At 36.5% G+C, this 23,309-nt stretch overlaps 1 protein-coding gene across 1 annotated transcript in view; it reads left to right on the top strand.

The window, feature by feature from the left end:
- Positions 1-23,309, top strand: part of bt (projectin protein bent) — a 237,117-nt gene that overhangs the window by 40,045 nt on the left and 173,763 nt on the right. Inside the window, exons 12-21 of the mRNA XM_070090071.1 lie at positions 2,472-2,616; positions 6,483-6,722; positions 6,891-7,030; positions 7,863-7,967; positions 12,060-12,185; positions 15,923-16,067; positions 17,841-17,980; positions 18,523-18,670; positions 19,044-19,188; positions 21,062-21,094. Of these exons, the coding sequence (XP_069946172.1) occupies positions 2,472-2,616; positions 6,483-6,722; positions 6,891-7,030; positions 7,863-7,967; positions 12,060-12,185; positions 15,923-16,067; positions 17,841-17,980; positions 18,523-18,670; positions 19,044-19,188; positions 21,062-21,094 (1,367 nt within the window). The remainder of the gene's footprint in view (positions 1-2,471; positions 2,617-6,482; positions 6,723-6,890; positions 7,031-7,862; positions 7,968-12,059; positions 12,186-15,922; positions 16,068-17,840; positions 17,981-18,522; positions 18,671-19,043; positions 19,189-21,061; positions 21,095-23,309) is intronic.

Below are 23,309 nucleotides of genomic sequence, written 5' to 3'. Positions count from 1 at the left end.
AATATCAACTCCATAACGCACTGAGCCTCACTACAGATCGTATGATGCATTGTAATCGCAACAGTTTTTAAGAATATCGCTTTGTGGCCTGGTTACCTCACATCTTGACCTGTTCACATGGTAAAGACAATTAATTGGCCGTTAACCAAAATTTCTTCTCGTTTTGTCACTCTTGTAGTTAAAGAGTGTTACTATGTCAGCAAGAAAAGGAGGAACCTGGGACATTCGTGTTATCTTACTGAGCATGATAACTTGGCCTAGCGCGGGCTGAGGCAGCTCTCGTCTCACATTTTTATTACCATTTTCTTTATTAGACTAAGTCGCTGGTACTGGCTATCCATCTTATGGTTCCAGACGTGCTATTTAAGTAATCTGTCAGTCGTGTAGAGGCTGGTATTTCTTAAAGAAAATCTGGTAAGAACAGTGCGTTACGAACCATGCGGGTTTAGTATTTATTTCTGAATTCAGTAAAAGGAATAATAATGAATAAAATATTATTTACCATGATATACCAGCCACCTAGAATCTAACCCAAAAACGACTTAATATACAGCGAGTTCTTTAGCAATACTTATTTCAAAGCTCATCACTGTTCAATAAAGACAAATCATCAATATCACTACGCTATATCATTTGGCCTTTTCATCTGTAATAATTAAGATACGAATCGACCCTCGAAGGGGGTCTCATCTGACCTTCATTTACCTGACTGAACGGATGACACTGAAAACCCTATTAGAGTGTGATCATTCTAGCATGTGTTGACGCTTACTCATATCTTCTAAAATGCTGGAGATTCTCAGGGTATCGCTGGTATAATACACTTAGCTAATAACGTGAGAATGTATGATATTGTTCATCAAGGTAACAGCCCGAGCATACTTTTCTCTCCTGGTATTATGCAAACTGTACGCTCATAATATCCATTATTTTAGCAGGTATGGAAAAAAAGTGTAAACAAATGCGAGGATTGCCAAACTCTAATATGGTTTTCTGAGTTACCTGTTCATGGTTAGATCAGTGAATATTGAGTGTGATACAGAGACAACACTTAATTCATATTTTATTTATTCCATTTGAAGCGACCATGTGATACAGTGTAATGATCCTGGTATTTTGTCTTTGTTAAACAGTAATTCAACACATCTTTATATTAATATATTAAAGCTTTAGTTACAAGGAATTAATTACTTTTGAGCTTGAAATAAATTTTACATGCCTATATCCTAACAAGAATGACCAGCTACTGTTTTAATGACAAATGACAAGGCTGATATTATTGTTCCATTCCTTGCTGCTCTGTCTTTCAATTTCTTTGTGTTAAATGTATGAGGGTGAAGTTGTGTATGGTAGATATAATACAAATAAATTACATATATATATATATATATATATATATATATATATATATATATATATATATATATATATATATATATATATATATATGTATATATATATATATATATATATATATATATATATATATATATATATATATATATATATATATATATATATATATATATATATATATATATATATATATATATATATATATATATATATATTATTTATTTATTTATTGCGTGTGGTATAACTTCTTGCTATTTTCGTTAAATCAAGAATATTTTAGCTATGTCTTTCTGTTAAACGACTGTGGTTATTGTTCATATAAAAGTTTATATTATTTTCTGGTTATCTTCGTTTAATAAATAAATATTTAAGGCGTGCTAACACAGTTATGCTGGATGTGTTCACTCTGTGGAATTTTTATTTTTTATATACTTCGTTTAACAAGAACAAACTTTCGATTCCTCCTGAATAAATTCTTGGTTTAACGAAGCATTGACATCGAAGTTTCTGTATATAGCATTATAATTAAATAATGTAGGTAAAGTAGAATGAAAATATAGTTGCTGTTACCATAGATTTTAAATTTTCTTATACAGTATATTTAGATTTATAGAAACATTTATAAACGGTACAAAACCGTCTCTTCCTATTATCTGTGACTTTCATGTTCCATTATTTTTTTACTTCTTCATATTTTTTGATGATTTTTTGCAGTTCTTTGCAAGATATAAGAGACTTTTCTTTCCTATGTTATTTAAACATTTTTCAATAATAGCTTTGCTGACAAGTGGGCAAGAGGTAAGTTGGCAATCAATCAAACTGCCGCAGAAACAGAGATCCACCGGGAACATTTCCAATTTATCATATTTCTTTGCATCATACTTTCGTTCACACAATCTTCCTTCGTCACTGTCTCCGAATTCTTGATCTCCTTAGCGCTTTCTTAATCTCTCCCCTTCTTTTTAAATACTTCTCTCCTCCAGCATAAACGTTCCTGGTAAATCTCTAGCCACAAATGTAAAAAATCTAACACAAATCTGAATTTTTCGCGGGGCCTGTCTTCTTGGCACTCTCACGCACCATTCACTGCCTTCACGGCGTGGCCATAACCACAGCGTCGACGCCCGAGCAGTGACGTTCGGAGGCCCTCAGTGCAAGATGACGAGAAGATGGACAAAGCAAGTACCCCGCTCCGCAACATCGGTAATCCAGGACCACCAGTCATTGTTGACGTGCAGCAGAAGTACACAGCAGTTGAGGGTAAGATCATTTCACTGTACTTCTTATCAAAGAATGATTAATTCAATTTTCGATTCTTATCCCCAAGAACTCACCTTCATTTTTTTTTCAAAGAACGCCACACTTCTCCTTGTACATTTATTGACACATTTCTTTACTATTACGAACACTTCCTTTTGTATTATTATGGATAACCTTTTGCCTATACTATTATGCGTATTTTTCACATTCCCTGTACACAGTTTTCCGTGTATAATTTAAACAGAGTTCTCCCTGTGCTCTTATAAACACTTTACTCCTTGTACAATTATCAACACTTTTCTTCCTTTACAATATATTATGAGCACTTGTTCCTGTAATATTATGACCACTCTTCTCTCTCTACTAGAATGGACGAATTTTGTTGGCTCACTACTGTTGTCATTCAAATTGTGTTCACTTTTATATATATATAGATATAGATATTTATATATATATAATATATATATATATAATATATATATATATATATATATATATATATATATATATATATATTATTTTTTTTTTCAACAAGTCGGCCGTCTCCCACCGAGGCAGGGTGACCCAAAAAAAGAAAGAAAATCCCCAAAAAGAAAATACTTTCATCATCATTCAACACTTTCACCACACTCACACATTATCACTGCTTTTGCAGAGGTGCTCAGAATACAACAGTTTAGAAGCATATACGTATAAAGATACACAACATATCCCTCCAAACTGCCAATATCCCAAACCCCTCCTTTAAAGTGCAGGCATTGTACTTCCCATTTCCAGGACTCAAGTCCGACTATATGAAAATAACCGGTTTCCCTGAATCCCTTCACTAAATATTACCCTGCTCACACTCCAACAGATCGTCAGGTCCCAAGTATCATTCGTCTCCATTCACTCCTATCTAACACGCTCATGCACGCTTGCTGGAATTCCAAGCCCCTCGCCCACAAAACCTCCTTTACCCCTTCTTTCCAACCCCTTCGAGGATGACCCCTACCCCTCCTTCCTTCCCCTATAGATTTATATGCTTTCCAAGTCATTCTACTTTGATCCATTCTCTCTAAATGACCAAACCACCTCAACAACCCCTCTTCTGCCCTCTGACTAATGCTTTTATTAACTCTACACCTTCTCCTAATTTCCACACTCCGAATTTTCTGCATAATATTTACACCACACATTGCCCTTAGACAGGACATCTCCACTGCCTCCAACCGCCTCCTCGCTGCTGCATTTACCACCCAAGCTTCACATCCATATAAGAGTGTTGGTACTACTATACTTTCATACATTCCCTTCTTTGCCTGCATAGATAACGTTTTTTGACTCCACATATACCTCAACGCACCACTCACCTTTTTTCCCTCATCATTTCTATGATTAACCTCATCCTTCATAAATCCATCCGCCGACACGTCAACTCCCAAGTAACTGAAAACATTCACTTCTTCCATACTCCTCCTCCCCAATTTGATATCCAATTTTTCTTTATCTAAATCATTTGATACCCTCATCACCTTACTCTTTTCTATGTTCACTTTCAACTTTCTACCTTTACACACATTCTCAAACTCATCCACTAACCTTTGTAATTTTTCTTTAGAATCTCCCATAAGCACAGTATCATCAGCAAAAAGTAGCTGCGTCAATTCCCATTTTGAATTTGATTCCCCATAATTTAATCCCACCCCTCTCCCGAACACCCTAGCATTTACTTCTTTTACAACCCCATCTATAAATATATTAAACAACCATGGTGACATTACACATCCCTGTCTAAGACCTACTTTTTCCGGGAAGTATTCTCCCTCTCTTCTACACACCCTAGCCTGAGCCTCACTATCCTCATAAAAGCTCTTTACAGCATTTAGTAACTTACCACCTATTCCATATACTTGCAACATCTGCCACATTGCTCCTCTATCCACTCTATCATATGCCTTTTCTAAATCCATAAATGCAATAAAAACTTCCCTACCTTTATCTAAATACTGTTCACATATATGCTTCAATGTAAACACTTGATCTACACATCCCCTACCCACTCTGAAACCTCCCTGCTCATCGGCAATCCTACATTCTGTCTTACCTCTAATTCTTTCAATTATAACCCTACCGTATACTTTTCCTGGTATACTCAGTAAACTTATTCCTCTATAATTTTTACAATCTCTTTTGTCCCCTTTCCCTTTATATAAAGGGACTATACATGCTCTCCGCCAATCCCTAGGTACCTTCCCCTCTTTCATACATTTATTAAACAAAAGTACCAACCACCCCAACACTATCTCCCCCCCTGCTTTTAACATTTCTGTCATGATCCCATCAGTTCCAGCTGCTTACCCCCTTTCATTCTACGTAATGCCTCACGTACCTCCACCACACTTACATTCTGCTCTTCTTCACTCCTAAAAGATGGTATACCTCCCTGGCCAGTGCATGAAATTACCGCCTCCCTTTCTTCCTCAACATTTAAAAGTTCCTCAAAATATTCTCGCCATCTACCTAATACCTCCCTCTCCCCATCTACTAACTCCCCTACTCTGTTTTTAACTGACAAATCCATACTTTCCCTAGGCTTTCTTAACTTCTTTAACTCACTCCAAAATTTTTTCTTATTTTCATTAAAATTTCTTGACAGTGCCTCTCCCACTCTATTATCTGCTCTCCTTTTGCACTCTCTCACCACTCTCTTCACCTTTCTTTTACTCTCTATATACTCTGCTAGTCTTATAACACTTCTGCTTTGTAAAAACTTCTCGTAAGCTACCTTTTTCTCTTTTATCACACCCTTTACTTCATCATTCCACCAATCACTCCTCTTTCCTCCTGCCCCCACCCTCCTATAACCACAAACTTCTGCCCCACATTCTAATACTGCATTTTTAAAACTATTCCAACCCTCTTCAACCCCCCCACTACTCATCTTTGCACTAGCCCACCTTTCTGCCAATAGTCGCTTATATCTCGCCCGAACTTCCTCCTCCCTTAGTTTATACACTTTCACCTCCCTCTTACTTGTTGTTGCCACCTTCCTCTTTTCCCATCTACCTCTTACTTTAACTGTAGCTACAACTAAATAATGATCTGATATATCAGTTGCCCCTCTATAAACATGTACATCCTGGAGCCTACCCATCAACCTTTTATCCACCAATACATAATCTAACAAACTACTTTCATTACGTGCTACATCATACCTTGTATATTTATTTATCCTCTTTTTCATAAAATATGTTTTACTTATTACCAAATTTCTTTCTACACATAGCTCAATTAAAGGCTCCCCATTTACATTTACCCCTGGCACCCCAAATTTACCTACTACTCCCTCCATAAAATTTTTACCCACTTTAGCATTGAAATCCCCAACCACCATTACTCTCACACTTGATTCAAAACTCCCCACGCATTCACTCAACATTTCCCAGAATCTCTCTCTCTCCTCTACACTTCTCTCTTCTCCAGGTGCATACACGCTTACTATAACCCACTTTTCACATCCAATCTTTATTTTACTCCACATAATCCTTGAATTTATACATTTGTAGTCCCTCTTTTCCTGCCATAGCTTATCCTTCAACATTATTGCTACTCCTTCTTTAGCTCTAACTCTATTTGAAACCCCTGACCTAATCCCATTTATTCCTCTCCATTGAAACTCTCCCACCCCCTTCAGCTTTGTTTCACTTAAAGCCAGGACATCCAGTTTCTTCTTATTCATAACATCCACAATCATCTCTTTCTTATCATTTGCACAACATCCACGCACGTAATATTTAATGGAAAGAGTTTTTTCTGTTCACTGTAAATAATCTGACATCATACGAGGTTTCAATCTCTCACCTATAATCGTTCACTGTTCACAGACCAAAACGGCTACATCGACCTGGTAGTGGAAGGCATCCCGGCGCCTACTAAGATCAAGTTCTTCAAGGGCATCACTGAGATCGTCGAGAGCGGCCGCTATAAGATTCACACGGAGGGTGAAACTAACACTATTACGCTGTGCATAAGGAAGACCAAGGCCAACGACGAAGATCACTACAAGGTTATCGTTGCTAACGAACATGGCGAAGACACTGCAGAAATGGACTTTTACGTCTCGGGTGAGAGAAAATATTTTTGTTTATGATTAGGATAAGCAAAATTTCCACGTTATATAGTTTGTCTGATATTTAGAAAAGACGAAAAGATATAATCAGTAGTTTATCGCCTGAGTTTGTTTCTACTCTCCTATACACTGGTTTTAATGCCTCCGTATCTCATCGTAACAGACGCAAGTGGCATGGATTTCCGTGCCATGTTGAAGAAAAAGAAATACGCTAAGTGGAAAAGAGATAACGAGGATCCAGACTGGGGTGAACTGAAGGAGACAGAGAAGGAGCAGAAGCCTCAACTCCGCAAGGTCGAGAGGGTAAGTTCCTCTCTAACCAGCTCTTGCCTCTTTAGCATAATGTAAATTTTTTTATGGTAGTGTTGATGAAGCAAGAGCGAAAAACTGTGCTTCCATAAGCGCATACCTGCAAAACTGTGACAAACGTTGTGAATAGCGACAACACATAAGCTGACGAGTCGTCAAAGTCTCGAACACTGGATACCTCTCTTGACCTTTTTCAAACCTCAATACTGACCTACCAGCTTTCATTATCCTTTACAGCTATATTCACTTTCCTTTCGTCTTCTGGAGAAGAGAAAACGAGAAGCAGCTTTACCTCCCGCCCCCTCCAACAATCCTTGTAACAGATGCTCCGTTACCAGGACTTCAGTGCAGACGGCCTTCGCGTCAAGTTAATTAGGAGAGATGCATGCCCTTTTTTTCCTTTAGAAAGAGAGTTAAATATCCTCTTAATAAATCCAGAGTTAAATTATGTTAAGAGTTTTAAACATAATATTAGTCAGGCATTCCCAATAAATCATTATTTAAAATCTAAATAAGCTCTTTCTGTTATAAATAACAAGCAGTAGAATTTTTACTTAGTTTTACTTGTGTTTTGATAATATTTTATTTAGTTTTGTTTAGTTTCTTCAAGACGATTGTACCTTTTTATGATACCTTTGAGAGTTAGCGCTTAACATCTGTCAAGCAGTAAGTATAGGCAGCCTCCTGGCTAACCTGAAATGGAGAGACGACCTACAACACAAACCGAAGTGCCATTACTGGTAGCATGACAAGAGGTGTGTTTTGTGTGTGTGTGTGAGGGCAGCTGCTAACTTGCTCTCTCCCTCCTTACACGACGTCACAACAGGAACCCACGCCAAGACTTAAGCCCCCGGAGCCAGGGAATCGAAAGCCATCGTTATCTGAGATAATTCCCGACTGGCCAACCCTGCAGGCCGTCAAACGTTCTAGGGTAAAGAAGGCGGCCGTAATCACCGACCCAGCGCTAACCTAGCCCTTTAATTCTCTCCTTTTTTGTAAACCAGTCCACGATTATCATGTGTACAGCTGTTCCTTGCTATCCATTATTTTATGTTTATCATTCAGAGCTTTCATTTTCTTTCGCTTCTAAATGCATTTATGTTAAGAATGATACTTTCTGCTATTTTTCTAGATGTGATAAATGACCCTTATTCATTGGATTCCTCATAATTGTACTTCTCCCTGTACCCTACAACCAGTGGCAATCTATTTATGGAGAAATTATATAACTACGATAAATAATAATTTTATAAATGTATATATATATATATATATATATATATATATATATATATATATATATATATATATATATATATATATATATATATATATATATATATATATATATATATATATATATATATATATATATGTATATATATATTGCTTTCTATACCTAAATAATATATTTATCTTTCAGTCATAAATAAAGTATTTTTGTATTTAATTACTAACGATGCGACAATGCAAGCCGGTATGGTCATCTTAGCCATTTCTAATTCATGTCTGATACTTGTGTAAACCATAAAAAATGACATGATAAATGTGATAATTCAAGATCGTTCATAGGATCAGCTGCTGTAATAATAAATAAAATAATATTAATAATCATATATTATTAAATTATATATTTTATACATAAATTCAACCTCTGAATAGAGAATGATTTCTTCTTCCTTACGCAAATTATGTTGACATTGCACATGGCCAAATTTCTCTCTCTAGTGTCTATATATCTATCTAATGAAAGACAATCGCAAAGAAGAGATCAAACAAATGCAAACCAAGCCACTCGGGGATGGAAAAATCTAGTTCTAGGCCTGTTGCACTGCTGCCGGCGCTTCATCAGTAGCTATTCAATACTGCAGTCGTTATATGAAATGAAAAATTCTCAGAGATGGGTAGGTAGTAAAGTGAATGCCATGTCCTGGCTCTAAAAACTCTAAGAGTCAGGACATAGAACCGACTACCTTGCCTACCTAACCCTGAAAATTTTCCGCTACAAATAAGGGAAGGGGCCAGGAAGTATGGTTTGAGCCTTGAAGCACAATAAGGTTGATACTGCGCCTTCAATCACGGCATCTGCGCCATAGAAGCCTCTCGGTATACCGTATTTTATACTATTTTATTAGTGTCATATGAAAGCAACATAGCATAATTCCTGATCAAGTGCAAAAGGTCTAAAGCTAGTTTTTTACCATATATATATATATATATATATATATATATATATATATATATATATATATATATATATATATATATATATATATATATATATATATATATATGTATGTATATATACATATATATAACTTTAGTAATACTTTCAGTTTTAAGTAAAAGTAAGTTTTATAATAGATTTAGAGGTGTAGGTGCAGGAAGCTTAATACCCAAACCCAGCCAACCAACGTCTTGGCCCCTTCCTGCATCTTGGTATAGGAACCCCTCTACCACAGTACCCCCTGCCCCCCCCCACTCCTCTTACTGTTCGCTTGAGTCTTTGCTAACCCGCTTGAGAAGTGTGATGATGCTCATCAATACATCATCTCCCTGCCCAGCCCCCGCCAGCCCTCAGCCAACTAAGACCACATTGTTTCTTTCTGCGGTGCAGGAGGGTGACCACCCCCGCAGGCAGTCACTCGCAGACCTTATCCCCGATTGGCCAAAACTTCAACACTGGACCGAGGTTTGGCAACACTGCACCGAGGTTTGGCACGCTTGAACAAGTGCATTCATTCATTCTTATTATATCAGCGCAAGAAATACCGTCTGCCTCTCTTATTTGATATGTATTATTCATTACTATTAATTATAGATTTTTTTATTAATGGACGGTATTAGATACATGCCCATGGAACGCAAAAATTATGTATCATTAATTACAACTATTAGTTGCGTAATCGTGCATTAAAATATATATGTAATAATCAAATACTTTAACCTATCAAGTGACCCAGTGACTCAGTGTCACTTACACGGGCACACCAACACTAAACAAATTCTTTAAATAAATATTAAACCACTCCTAAAATATGATTTATTTTAATTAAAAGTGGCCTTTTTCTAAAATATCAAATCTAAACATATAAAAATAAATACTATACACACCTTAAACCTATTCATAAACACCAGCCAACCTGGATAATTTTTGCATGTTTATGTATGATAAAATTGATCATGCACAGGCAACAGTATATCAACATTTCTTCCTTTGTTTCTTGTGTTTTAAAATAAAATTTACCTCTAATTGCAACAGTATCAGACATAACCAGATAAATTTTAATTCTTAACTTTATTAAATTATCACATTATTGCTGTACTTAGTTTCCTCTGGTAATGCATATAAAGAAGAAAAATGAGATACGCAACACTCATTGTAGGAAAAAAATAAATTAATCTCCACTAACTCAGGAACAAGGGAAGAAACAATTACTTCAAGACGCCATTAACTTTGGCAGATTTTTTTCCTTTTCTAGATGTGGCAGGATGCAGGCATGAGATAGATTTAAGGCATGTGTGCATGTTATATTCTTATATCTGTTCTCTCTCTTCTGTAAATATTGGTACCCTTTTGGGGGACGCTGGTTACAGTGTCTCCGCATCAGTATCGCCGTCATATTTATACGCACGTCCGCATGATCTTGATCTAGATGTGAAATAATCCATTATGATATTGTGTACTCATAGGCTGAGTCACAGTATGACTCTCTGTGACCCCAGGTTAATTATTATTATTATTATTATTATTATTATTATTATTATTATTATTATTATTATTATTATTATTATTATCATTATTATTATTTTTTATATTATTATTATTATTATTATTGTTATTACCACAACTATTACTACTATTATTATTATTATTACCATTATTCAGTATATCACTTATTCATAGCTAAATATTAGTTTTATTATTAATTGTGTCCCACCTGGATTATTGTGAAGGTTAAGACATTGTTAACGTATGTACCAAGTTAATAAACGTTTTCTGAGATGACAAGATTCACGTCATTGTTGAACATTCTGTCAGAATCTGTGTTGTGTGGGAAGCTTTCAGTAATGATCAACTTAATATTGTTTTTTTTCGTTTGAACATGGTTTTTTGAATACTCATTAACTCAGGCTACTTCTGCTCCGTGTATTTCAAATATACCAGTGAACCTCAGCCTAATAAACTCAAATTTATCCTTATTTATCCTAAATTAATTATTACTCTGGATAAATATACGCACGCCTAAGCACGTTAACTGTTATTAAGCATAATTTCACCTACGCAGGCTACCCACATCTTTGATAGGCTAAAGGACACAAGTGCAACTAATACGTGATTTTACTAAGGCAACGTTTCGCTCTCCAGGAGTTTTATCAACGATTTAACACGGCCCCCGGAGAGTGAAACGTTGCTACAATAAAATGTCACATTAGTTCTACTTGTGTCCTTTTAATTATCATATTGACGGTAATTCTACTAGCATTAACAAAGCTCCATCTTTGTTTAAATATGCATTGTTTTTCAAAATGATGATACAAGAAGTGCAAATCATGAAATTTTTGCATCATACAAAATTTCAGTATTAGGTTGGGAATTTTGTGGAAACTTTTCACTCCGTACAGTTTCTGGAATTGTGTTCATCATCTTAGCCTCGGAAATAAAAGAAAGAGAAATTTCGAAAAGGTTCATTGTGAGCACCATAGACGATAGAAATTTTTGTTTCTTAAGAAAAAAAATGATCATATGACCACTTAAAAGCGCTGGTTAATGAGTAACAGATTCCCCCCTCACTGATTCTCATATTATAACGTGATTATTATGACTTACATAGTTTTGTGTGTATGTGTGTGTGTGTGTGTGTGTGTGTGTGTGTGTGTGTGTGTGTATGTATGTGTGTGTGTGTGTGTGTATGTGTGTGTAACACAAAAGTGGAGGAAGACTCTGGTACTGATGACCAGCACAGTCTCACACCTGGCTCATACCGTCTTTCTTCTCACCCTCACCCTTGTGGCCGAGCAGAAGCAGGAGTCTTGGGTGAAGCCTCTGGTCGACCTCACCGTCAAGGAGGGCAAGGAGAAATTCGCTAAGTTCGAGGGCGAGTTCTCCAAGAAGGACTCCAAACCAAAGTGGTTCTTCAAGAAGGATGTGAGTAGCTGTGACTTAGTTTGATAGTACTTCTGTACATTATGTATGAAAAACTTAAGCCATAAAATTATGGATTATTCTATTTGAGAATCGGATTTAATCGCTAGATCTTGGATATTTTGTTTAAATATTACTCTATAAGAATTTACAGAATTGTCTTCTTATAAATGTCTTAATATCTATATTTACATGTTATCATAATTTTAATATCCGTCAGGAATTTATGTGAGGTTTAATCTCTATATTTCTCTATTTACAAGTAATTTATAATGCCTCTAAATTCAGTTAATAATGCAGATACACATGCTTGCGCTAGCGCGTGAGCGCACCCACGTACACACGCGTGCACGCTCACACACACACACACGGGGGCCAGGAGCTGTGGCTCGAACCCTGCAACCATACATTTCGCTGTGAAAGCTTTCTCTGAGAACTATAAATTATGAAAGGAATAAAATGCACATTAAGAACAGTTAGCCAGTGTAGGAGGAAAATGCCCGAATGGGAAATATTTCTATCCTTATCCCACAAGGATCACTACAATAGTTGTTAAGAGACACGTAAGTTCCTCCGTCTTCTGATATCATGTTCATTTTTTCACTATAATCAACCTTGTTCATAATTACTATCGCATTTACTCACATCTCTGCAATACACGAAACAGACGAGGCAAATGCTGTAGTAATTATGGACAAGGTGGATTATAGTGGAAAAATTAACTTGTTATTGGAAGACGGGGGAATTTACGAGTCTCTTAATAAGTACCCCTCTTAATAAGTACCCCTCTTAATAAGTACCCCTCTTAATAAGTACCCCTCTTAATAAGTACCCCTCTTAATAAGTACCCCTCTTAATAAGTACCCCTCTTAATAAGTACCCCTCAGCAGGTAAACACAAGTTACGTTTCATTTTTATTTCCCCTCCAAAGTTGTTGCTTATAACTTCAGAACACCTGGTGTGATCGCCATCAAATTTTCTCAGAGTTGGTGAATTCTAAACTGATGAAAGTTTTCGCAACTACTGGGAGAGGCAGGTGTCTTTCTGTCAATTTTATGAAGCCATACCTGAATTTGTTTTCCGTCTGGTAACTTGAGACAGTCTCTTCGATTGGCTTGGAACTTCCATTGCTGGCGTCTTCTTCTTAACAAAAACTTGGATTGTTATTGGCATGTGTGGGTTCCAGTTTATAATTTTAATAAAAAAACTGATGGATGTTATTTTACGTACAATAACTTATGAAATTTATTTTTAAGCAGCTTGCAACTTAAAGTGCTGGTTCGTGTTGTTATTTTGCTGTGAAAGTCCCATGTTAATTGAATAAGTATTAGTGCAATAACTAGAGTATCTTATTTTTCACTGAATATAGCTTTTGATATTGGTATATATTACTTAGTGGAAAACTCTGACTGGTGCTTGACTGAACAGGTGCCATCTGAAAAGTTTGAAGCCGGTAGGATTAAGCATTTTTAAGTTGTAAACAATAACTTTGGAGAATACAATAACTCTCCTGAGCATATAACCCTCTCTTTAATAAATCAGTAAAAAAAAATGTCTCGGTAAACTTGCAAATTTTATGGTCATAAAAAACGTGTTTTTTTTTCAATATTTCTCTGTTTTATTGTCTTAGATATATTCAGTTTCTAGTTCTCTAAAATAATGTAATATTTTTTTAAGAAACCATAATTTGTATACTTTCTATGATATACCAAGCAAGGAAGCCTATGTACACTGGTATGTACACTGGTATGTACACTGGCATGTACATTGGTATGTGCACTGGTATGTACACTGGTATGTACACTGGTATGCACACTGATATATACACAATCCATTCACAGTCTGGTGCTCCCTCTAAGGAGCAGTTAATTAAGGTTAGATGAACCGATGAGGCATTAAAAATTCTGTTATAAAAAACTATCATTTCAACTTTACCAGGTTTTTCAAGGAAGTTGTAAAATTGGTACCTGCAAATCCCAAAATTAATCTAAACCTTAATCTACGTAAGATAAACCAACGTTTCAGGTTTCAGGTTTGATGTCATCACAGTATGAATTTTCCAGGTTTATACTGAAACAAACTTGATCAATAATTTTGCAATGTAAAACTTACACATCCCAAAAATCAATGAGAACTGTTTGTTCAGCAAGATCCAGAGTTGCTGAAAGTCAGGAGTGTATCAGAAGAGGCGTTTCCAAGTGTTGCTGGTAATACATTAATTACTGGTTCGTCATAAGTGGTTAAGAAAACCGATAAGTTGAAGAATGAGACACTTATGAATCATGTAGGAGTCTTTATTGAGAAAATGGTTCGCCAGCCAGCGAACACATCGATTCTAGGCTGAGGGACTGATTATCTCAAACTCCTCTTTTTTTCCACCGTTCTTCTTTGTATTGGACTGATGAAGCCACTGGCTGGCGAAACGTTTCCTCAGTAAAGATTCGCAAATGTTTAATAACTATGTTAGTAAATTGGCATTTTACACCTTACAGGGTATCTGCGTATCCACATCACCCATTAATGACTGAAAACATTTAGAAGGGAATGGTTGCTCATTTTTTTTACAGAAATAAAAACATTTAGAAGGGAACGGTTGCTCATTTTTTTTGCAGAAATAAAAAAAATTCATGAAAGAACGGTTGCTCAATTTTTTTTACAGAAAAAAAATATTCATTAGGGAACGGTTGCTCAATTTTTTTACAGAAATAAAAACATTCAAAAGGGAACGATTTCTCAATTTTTTTTTACAGAAAAAAAAAATCATAAAGGAAAGGTTGCTCATTTTTTTACAGAAAAAAAAAAAACATTCATTAGGGAACGGTTGCTCAATTTTTTTTACAGAAATAAAAACATTCAGAAGAGAACAATTTCTCAATTTTTTTACAGAAAAAACTCAATTTGAAAGTCAAAATATTCGAATTGGCACTTATAATTAATCACAGGGCACTTGCAAATGCCAATAGTTGTAAAACGAACCTTATTCTGTTTACATCACCAGCAATGAAAGTTTCAATCCAATTGGATGAGTTCTTAAATTATAAACGAAAAGGTAATTAGTTTAATCACTTAAAGAAATTCTTTCAGGAATACTTAAGAAAATAAAAGATAATCCAAAAAGACTACGAAAAAAAGAGAGGTATATCCGACTAGAAGACTTGGAAAAAAGAATGACAGACAGATTTTGGATTTTATTGAAGAATATAAATTATGTAATAAAATATGGAAAATGTTGAAAATACTGAGAGAGAACTAAGACAACTACAGATAAATAATTGCCATAAGATCACATAAATACAGAAGTGAGAAGCTTCATAACATTTTTCAGATATAAAAATTGTGAGAGGTTCAAAAAAGTGCAGTTCTGAGAATAAGGTAGATAAAAATTGAAATATGCAGCGGTAATGCATAACTGCACCTAAGTAAATCATATCTAGAAAATGCAAATTTTTTCCAATTCTAAAATATATGAATTATGAAGACTGAAAATACTGTAAATGGCTCATTAGTTGAAAAGATTAAAGATGGAGATATATAACCGTAGATAAGATGAAAGGAGACGACTGTGCAAGCTCAACAATTTCACATATCTAAAAACAGATGTGATGGAGACATTACATCATCCAATATGAAGTTAAAAGTTGTGGCAAGTCCTATGACTCAATACCAACAAACTGGTTTAGGTAACTACACTTAAGTAATTAAACAATAAGAAACTTACCGTATTTTTACATCTCTCATAGGAGCTGTTTTCTGGATCCAAATATAAGTTCAAGTCTGAGGGCTGCGTACACAGCATTGTGATCAGCAAGCCTACAGTGGACGACATGGGAAGATACACGGTGGAGTGCATGGGTATCTCCTGCTCCGCCATCCTCACCGTCCAGGGTAAGTCTTCACATTTCACTTAAATATATCTTTGAATCCTTTACATTGACTCCATTTTTTTTTTCCAGTTTCAGAGTAAAGGTCAGTTGATAAGTTTACGTTCCTCCAGTGCTGAAGTCTGTCATGTTCCAACTGGCTGCATAACATTAATAATATAGAAACTTGAACGACTACTGAATTAACAAGTTTGTGATAGACTCCGAACTGTTGTCCCAGATCACACAGTATTCTGAAATGTTGTCTTATCAAACGTAAATTATGTCATGTCATTAACATTGACACGATTTTATTTCAAATGAACGAATATATTATACATTGATGGAGAGTGAGTGCATTCCGAAATGATGACTAATTAGTGCATGCTTTGTGCAATTAGGGATTAATATATTTCATTATAATGGGAGATATATTTCTGCATTACTGTTTTGATATTGAATTTATTTTAGCCTACACTTCCATGTTAATGTTTATTAATACAACTAAATGGCCCTATAACTTTTTCTTGGATTATTCTTTTTATATGGGCCCATTTTTCTGTTTTATAGGATACTGTGAACACTTTTTTTTCGAATTTCACACTATTTTGATGTTAAACAGAATAGCTCACTACTGATATTATGAAAATCTGGCACTGGACGGCTTCTAAGAGTGACATCTGTGGCATGTTTGGTGTCACTGCTGGCCCCTTTGACATGTAGGGTACCCAAACTGACGCCAAGGGCATTATGTCTAGTCAGTCACTGGCATTTTCTGTATGCGTCCGGATAATTACTTATGATGGATTGCTGTAACATCTATCTATACCGCTTGGATTAAATTTTGAAATATATCTGTTATAAGGATTTTAGGAAGGTCTTGGTATATCGCATCACTACTGTTTTATTTACAGTGACAAAGATTTGTTAAATATGAACGATTTCTACATAGGCCACGCTGATAAATTTTTATGTATGGTTCGCTAAATGTTGCCCAGTTCGAGTTACATGTATACATGAAATTATAAATTGCTGGATTTAGGCTTATTATTCGATAAATACTAGGAATAGATTTAAATATCTTTGTAATGGTCAGTGCTGTGTAATGTACAATTTAATCTTTGTCGTCCTTTAATGTTCTTAGAATCAAATCACAGAACGGGTGGAGCTCGAACCCAACACAGGAGAGTCCTATAGTCAACTGGGAAATGGTATGGTGATACCGACAAGATGTGGAAAAAGGCACTTATGTATAGTTCAGGACATTTATTAAAGGAAACGTTTCGCCACGATTGAAGAAGCATCTCGTGGTGAAACGTTTCCTGCAATAAATGTCTATAACTATACATAAGTGCCTTTTCCACACTTGTAGTCATGTTAGCATGGGCCCCACTGTGACAACAAGTGCAGGCTTTTACAGACGAATCCCACAAACAAGTGTGGTTAAACAGACTTGTCTGTGAGTTTTAGAACTCGCCTGCCATGAGTTCGATCACCACTCGTTCTGAGATTTGTTTGCAATTTTGTTATTGCGATTTCGTGAGTCATAAGTTTGGTTACGGCCATCCCTTTTAGTAATGATTGCTTTACCATATGTTTTAGATCCGTTCTCATCGCTAATTCTTATAAGTGATGTTTTCGCAAAGGAATAAGACAGAAATTAGCTAAAGTAAATGTAGAAGATTTTTTTATTGCAGTATCTGTTTCTTGATATAATCTGTTTGTTAATACAGTTCTCACAATTATCCTGCTTGGCCCCATTCAGCCTATCATGTCTAACATGGTTTCGTTCCTTCAGAGCCTGATCCTGACTACAAATTTGTGCGGCCTTTGCCTAAAAAGATCTCTAGCTACACTACCAAAGACGCAACCCTCGAGGCTCAGGTCAACTCCCACAAAGCCATCGTCCACTGGTTCAGGGGAGACGAGAAAATTGAGGTAACGTAGAAATATTTTCAACAGTTAAGCAAATTTCTCTTTGTGAAGTATAATTATTACAAATTAATTCCACTTTCTCATCAATATAACGTAATTTTTATTTATTATAACATCTCTGAGTTAAATCTGTTGATTTGTTTTCTTTGTATTTTTTGTAAAAGTTTTTTGTTGGGTTTAACGACACATGTAGAACTAATGTGACGTTTTACTGTGGTAACGTTTCGCTGTCGAGGAGTTTTGTGAACCTCCTGGAGAGCAAAACGTTGCCACAATAAAATATCACATTACTTGTACATGTGTCCTTTTACCTAAAATGTTGCCGATCGATGTATCATTATTACAACTTACATATTTTAAAACGAATGAGGTTACAGAAGTTATTCTTTGTTTGAATTTGGTCTTCTGGAATGCGGAAACGGTTTTTTTTTATATAATGCCAATATCAAAGGACGGGGGTTCTTTGATATAGGAAAACTACGACAATGGCATCTATTTGGTAGTTAGAATAAACCAAAATTACCAAGTTTACTCTCTGATGGCAGGAAGACGAAAAGTTCGAAACTTACAAAGACATGACGGGCACAGTTCGTCTCACCATTAAGAACGCCAGCAAGAAAGACAAGGGCAAGTACACAGCCAAGATCTTCAGATGCGAGAAGGAAGCCACTGAGACCTTGCTTACCATCGTTGGTAAGTGGCTTTGGAGATCTTCGAGTCCTGGACATATAGGCTGAGAACCTGGATAGTTCTCAGTATAATTGTGTCCAGTTAAATATATAGCTTGGGAAATTGCAAGACTCTTGTGCCCTGGATTGTATAAATTATTGTCTCGGGAATTTATGAGAAAGTTGCTTCCGGATCCTAATAAAATAAGAACTTGGAGATGTTCTAAACTATCATATCATGGATTAAGAAGTTGTAAACTTTACATGTTCCAAAAACGTTTCAGGTGTTGAACTGAATAACTATGTTAGTTTGCGGTGAAATTAATCTTACTATCAATTAAATTAAGAAAATATGGCCAACAATCCTAAAACTCATTCCTCTTTCCGTCTGCTTCCAGATCAGCCTTTCAAATTCACTAAGCAGCTCAAGTCCAAGACGGTGACCGAGAATCACAAAGTCGTTCTTGAGTGCGATGTGGACGAGGCCGAGGCTGAGGTAGAGTGGTTCTACGGGGACAAGAAACTGACACCTGATAGCAAAGCGTACGTTTACCTACTCAGTCGTTGCCGTTTTAAGCAGTTTTCATACTGCCTTCAGTATTAGTTAGGTGCTTAGACTTTCTCATTTATGAAGCTAGAACAGTTAATTAAAATTACAGTAATTAGATTGTTCCTCGTATTCATATATACAAAATCTCTCTCAAAGCTGAAAATGTTATCGGAATGAGTTAGAATCTTGTTCACGACACTAATATGCAATGACGCCATTTTGAGCAGAAGAAGGTTTGTGTGTGAGGGGCTTTGACTACCAGCAAGCGTGCGTGAGCGTGTTAGGAGCGTGTGGTGGTAAATGGTTTTAATGACTTGACGTGCTGTTGGAGTATGAGCAAGGTAATATTTATGAAAGGATTCAAGGAAACCAGTTAGCCTGATTTGAGTCCTGGAGGTGGGAAGTACAGTGCCTGCACTCTGAAACACCTCTGGCAAGACAGTGCTGGAGTGATAATGAAGGTGTTTCTTCTTTCTCGGGTCACCCTTCCTCGGTGGGAAGTGGCAGATGTGTTAATTAAAATATATTCTGCATCAGTCGTTGTGCCAGACAAGTCGAACATATACAAATTTTTCTTATAACTCTGTCAAAAATCCGTCGGAATATCACAGAAATATAATATTTCAATGAAGTTAATATTAACCAAATTAAACTAGGATTATATTATATAATATTCCAACCAGTTTAAGTGAGGTTGTTATGATAGATTTTCTGCAGAGTAAAAATCAAAAAGAAAATTCAACCTATGTTAATTGTACATTAATAAAAAATATCGACACATTTTATCTTTTAGATAATTCGGTTTTTTTAATTCTTCTGGGTTAAAGAAATATATTTGCGTCTGTATGTATGTGTGCGTGTGTGTGTGCGTTTTTCGTGTGTATTCATCTAATTGTGGTTGCAGGGGTCGAGTCACAGCTCCTGGTCCCACTCTGTGTGTGTGTGTGTGTGTGTGTGTGGCCCGCCTGTATGTGTGTGAGTGTGTATGTGTAATATGTCTCAATAGATATATGCTGACAGTGCGAATTAATTTGAGAATTAGTTTTATATTAAGACATATTTCTGTGTATTCTCCTCTTCATGAACTATCATCTTCCAAGTGTTATATGTCTGTGTAGTTACAAGTCCATCTCTTCTCTCGTCTGTCAGCTATTTTCATTAGCCTTATTTTTTATTAAACTCTCCAGACAAGTTTTTTTCGTAGCGACAAGATGTGACAGACCCAATTTAGCAGTTTGAGCTTTATTGCAAAGGTGTTCAGAAAGTGAAGCAACCATTGCATTATTGCAAAGGTGTTCAGAGAGTGAGGCAACCATTGCATTATTGCAAAGGTGTTCAGAAAGTGAGGCAACCATTGCATTATTGCAAGGGTGTTAAGAAAATAAGGCAACCAATGCATTACATGGAGTCGGAGGAACATTGCCAAATGCCAGTGACCACACAAGGAAAAAAAAAGTCTTTGGGATTCCTCCCAGAGACTTTTGTTTCTTGTGTGGATTTTTAGAGATGATTAAGTAGTTTAATTGTGCCCAGATATTACAGGAACTAGAGGTCAACATTGACCATGTGATAGACGAAACAGCTAACATAATTCAGACATATTCAGACTTTTTTAGTAATCTATTTTCAGTGGATTGCATCATTATCTGAAGACCTGTATAAATATTCTTTTATAGAAATTATAGCTCTCTGGTATAGCTATACAACTCTTGCTGTGGTACATTAGCTGGAGGTGTGCATCATTACTGTGAGTGTAGCTATAGTAAACAGCTACGGCTTTGCCTCATCTTGTCGCTCACGATGTAAACAAGCCAAGGAATACTTGGACTGCCATATCACTGTTGACATGGTGTTGCCCTCTCGCAGATCTCAAGCATGTGCGTCGCTCCGCGCCGAAAGGTAAATGAGTGGTGTCTCCAGGTGTCACCAATGGACAATTTGGCCTTGGTATCCATTTCATTTGTTCTCTCTTAACATTTAATTCATTTTCCGCTCAGTCCGACCATCTGTCTGGACGCCAGCAGATCCCGCAAGGCCCAGACTCAACACCTGGTAACCTAGTAGTAAATCTTCCTCATAAAACTTTATAAATCACGAGTTTTAAACAAATATATTGACTCAATCAAATCAGTAAAACGAATTAGCAACATTAAACTGAAGATATTAAACCGATACCGAGATAAAACTAAAACTTCAAGTTAAGCACTGAACATCACTGGGCGCAACACCAGTGGTTTAAAGAAGCTATATACGTCGCTTCTCCTTTCCCCGCTTTTCTACTGCTCTAGCTTTGCATCTCCCGATTACGAAATATATGTCTGTCTGTTTGTCTGTCTGTCTGTCTGCCTGCCTGTCTGTCCAGGACGGTAGCATCAGCTTTCCCTATTCCAGACACTGGTGAGTAGGAGAATAGTCACTGCCGCCAACTCCAACACTAACTAGGTGTGAACATTGCCGGAGCGATTACACTTCTCAGCAGTTGGGTGGTACCAGTCAGGCTCTAAGGAAAGGACATCATGCCTATTGTGTGTTTTCTTAGAGGACCAGTCTGGCTGGTGCCCAGCTGCTGAGAAGTGTAACGCCTCAGCAATGTTCACACCTAGTGAGTACTGGAACTGAACTGTCACTCTCCTCAGTGTTTGGAACAAGGTTGCTTCTAGGCTCTCGCACTGCAGCTCAGCCACCGTAGTTGTGTTCGTGATCTGGGCCGCCATCCGCATCTGTCCGCTGGAGACCAAAAATTTTTAATTTCAACTTCCAGCTAAATTAATTTATGATTGCCTCTCTACCTGGGTATTTTTGTATCTTTAGTAATTGTGAGTAGTTTTGTTACGTAGTAAAACTTTGTACTTTTGTAATCTGTCTTGAAACATTACGGTATGTGTGATTATTAATATTTATGTTATTCCACGTCTTGTACTTAGCATGCCAGAGGTAGAGAGGCAGAGGTAAACAGGTCACCGGTTGCGGAATGCGGTCCATGCTGGTTGGTTAATTAGGTTGAAAGCCTATAGACTATGCGAGGGTCATTAAGGCTGCATGTAACCTGTTCACCACCAGTCAAGAACACTCTAATCCCTAAAATAAGGATTGGAGTAAATTTTCAGTGTATATACTCTGACAGACATACACCTTTTTGTGTACATAACTGTAGTCCATGCTCCGCAGGGATTATTATTATTATAATCAAAAAGAAGCGCTAAGCCACAAGGACTATACAGCTGCTCCGCAGGGAGCATTTATGTATTCTGCTCCTGAGGCCACTCAGCAAGCGTCACATTTTCCACTGTATGTAGGAACAGTCAGCAAGCATCACATATTCTACGACTTCTGAGGTCACATACCAAACATATTATATTCTATTTTTTTTTTCGCGGAACCGCTCAACAAGCATAGTATATTCCACTGTTCCTGTGACTATTAATCAAGCATCACATTCACTGTTAGGGACACTCAGCGAGCTTCACATATTTCAGTGTTTCTGAGAACATTCAGTAGACACCATACTGCTTGTGGCCACAACGAACATAACATTCTACCATTCCTGAGTCCACTCATCAAGCATAGCATATTTAACTGTTTTTTTTGTGGTTATTAAACAGCCATCACATATTATACTGTTATTTGAAGACACCAAACACCCATCACGTATTACACTGTTGGTGTGGCCACTCAGCAAGCATCAAATACTTTAATTGCTTCTGAGGCCACTAAGTGAGCATCCAGTATAGCAAATACAGCACCTTGAGCACGAACTATTTTTGTGTGTGAGCTGTGAATCTTTTGAATATTCTTATTTTATGTTTTTGCTTCCAAATCTATTTTTGTGTGCAGTCCATTTATATTTTTATGGACCATAGTCCTTAATATTTTGGCTCCCTTATTTAGTATTTTTTTTTTTTGGGGGGGGGGAGGGAGGGCACAACTTGAGGGAAGACAAGCAACGACAAGCCTGACACGAAGTGTGAAAAGTTTTAGTGACAGACAAAAAAAAAAATGCATCTGACACGGAATATGAAAAATATAATTGACCCCGACCAACAAAACACCTGACACAGTACAGAAAGTTTGAGAGACCATCTACATCACATGGACCAGTGTGGTTGACGGCCTT

The sequence above is a fragment of the Cherax quadricarinatus genome, chromosome 30 (assembly GCF_038502225.1).
Source record: "Cherax quadricarinatus isolate ZL_2023a chromosome 30, ASM3850222v1, whole genome shotgun sequence".
In the NCBI taxonomy this organism is placed as follows: Eukaryota; Metazoa; Arthropoda; class Malacostraca; order Decapoda; family Parastacidae; genus Cherax; species Cherax quadricarinatus.
Note: the sequence above shows the minus strand (reverse complement) of the source record. Positions and strands in the feature narration are given on the sequence as shown.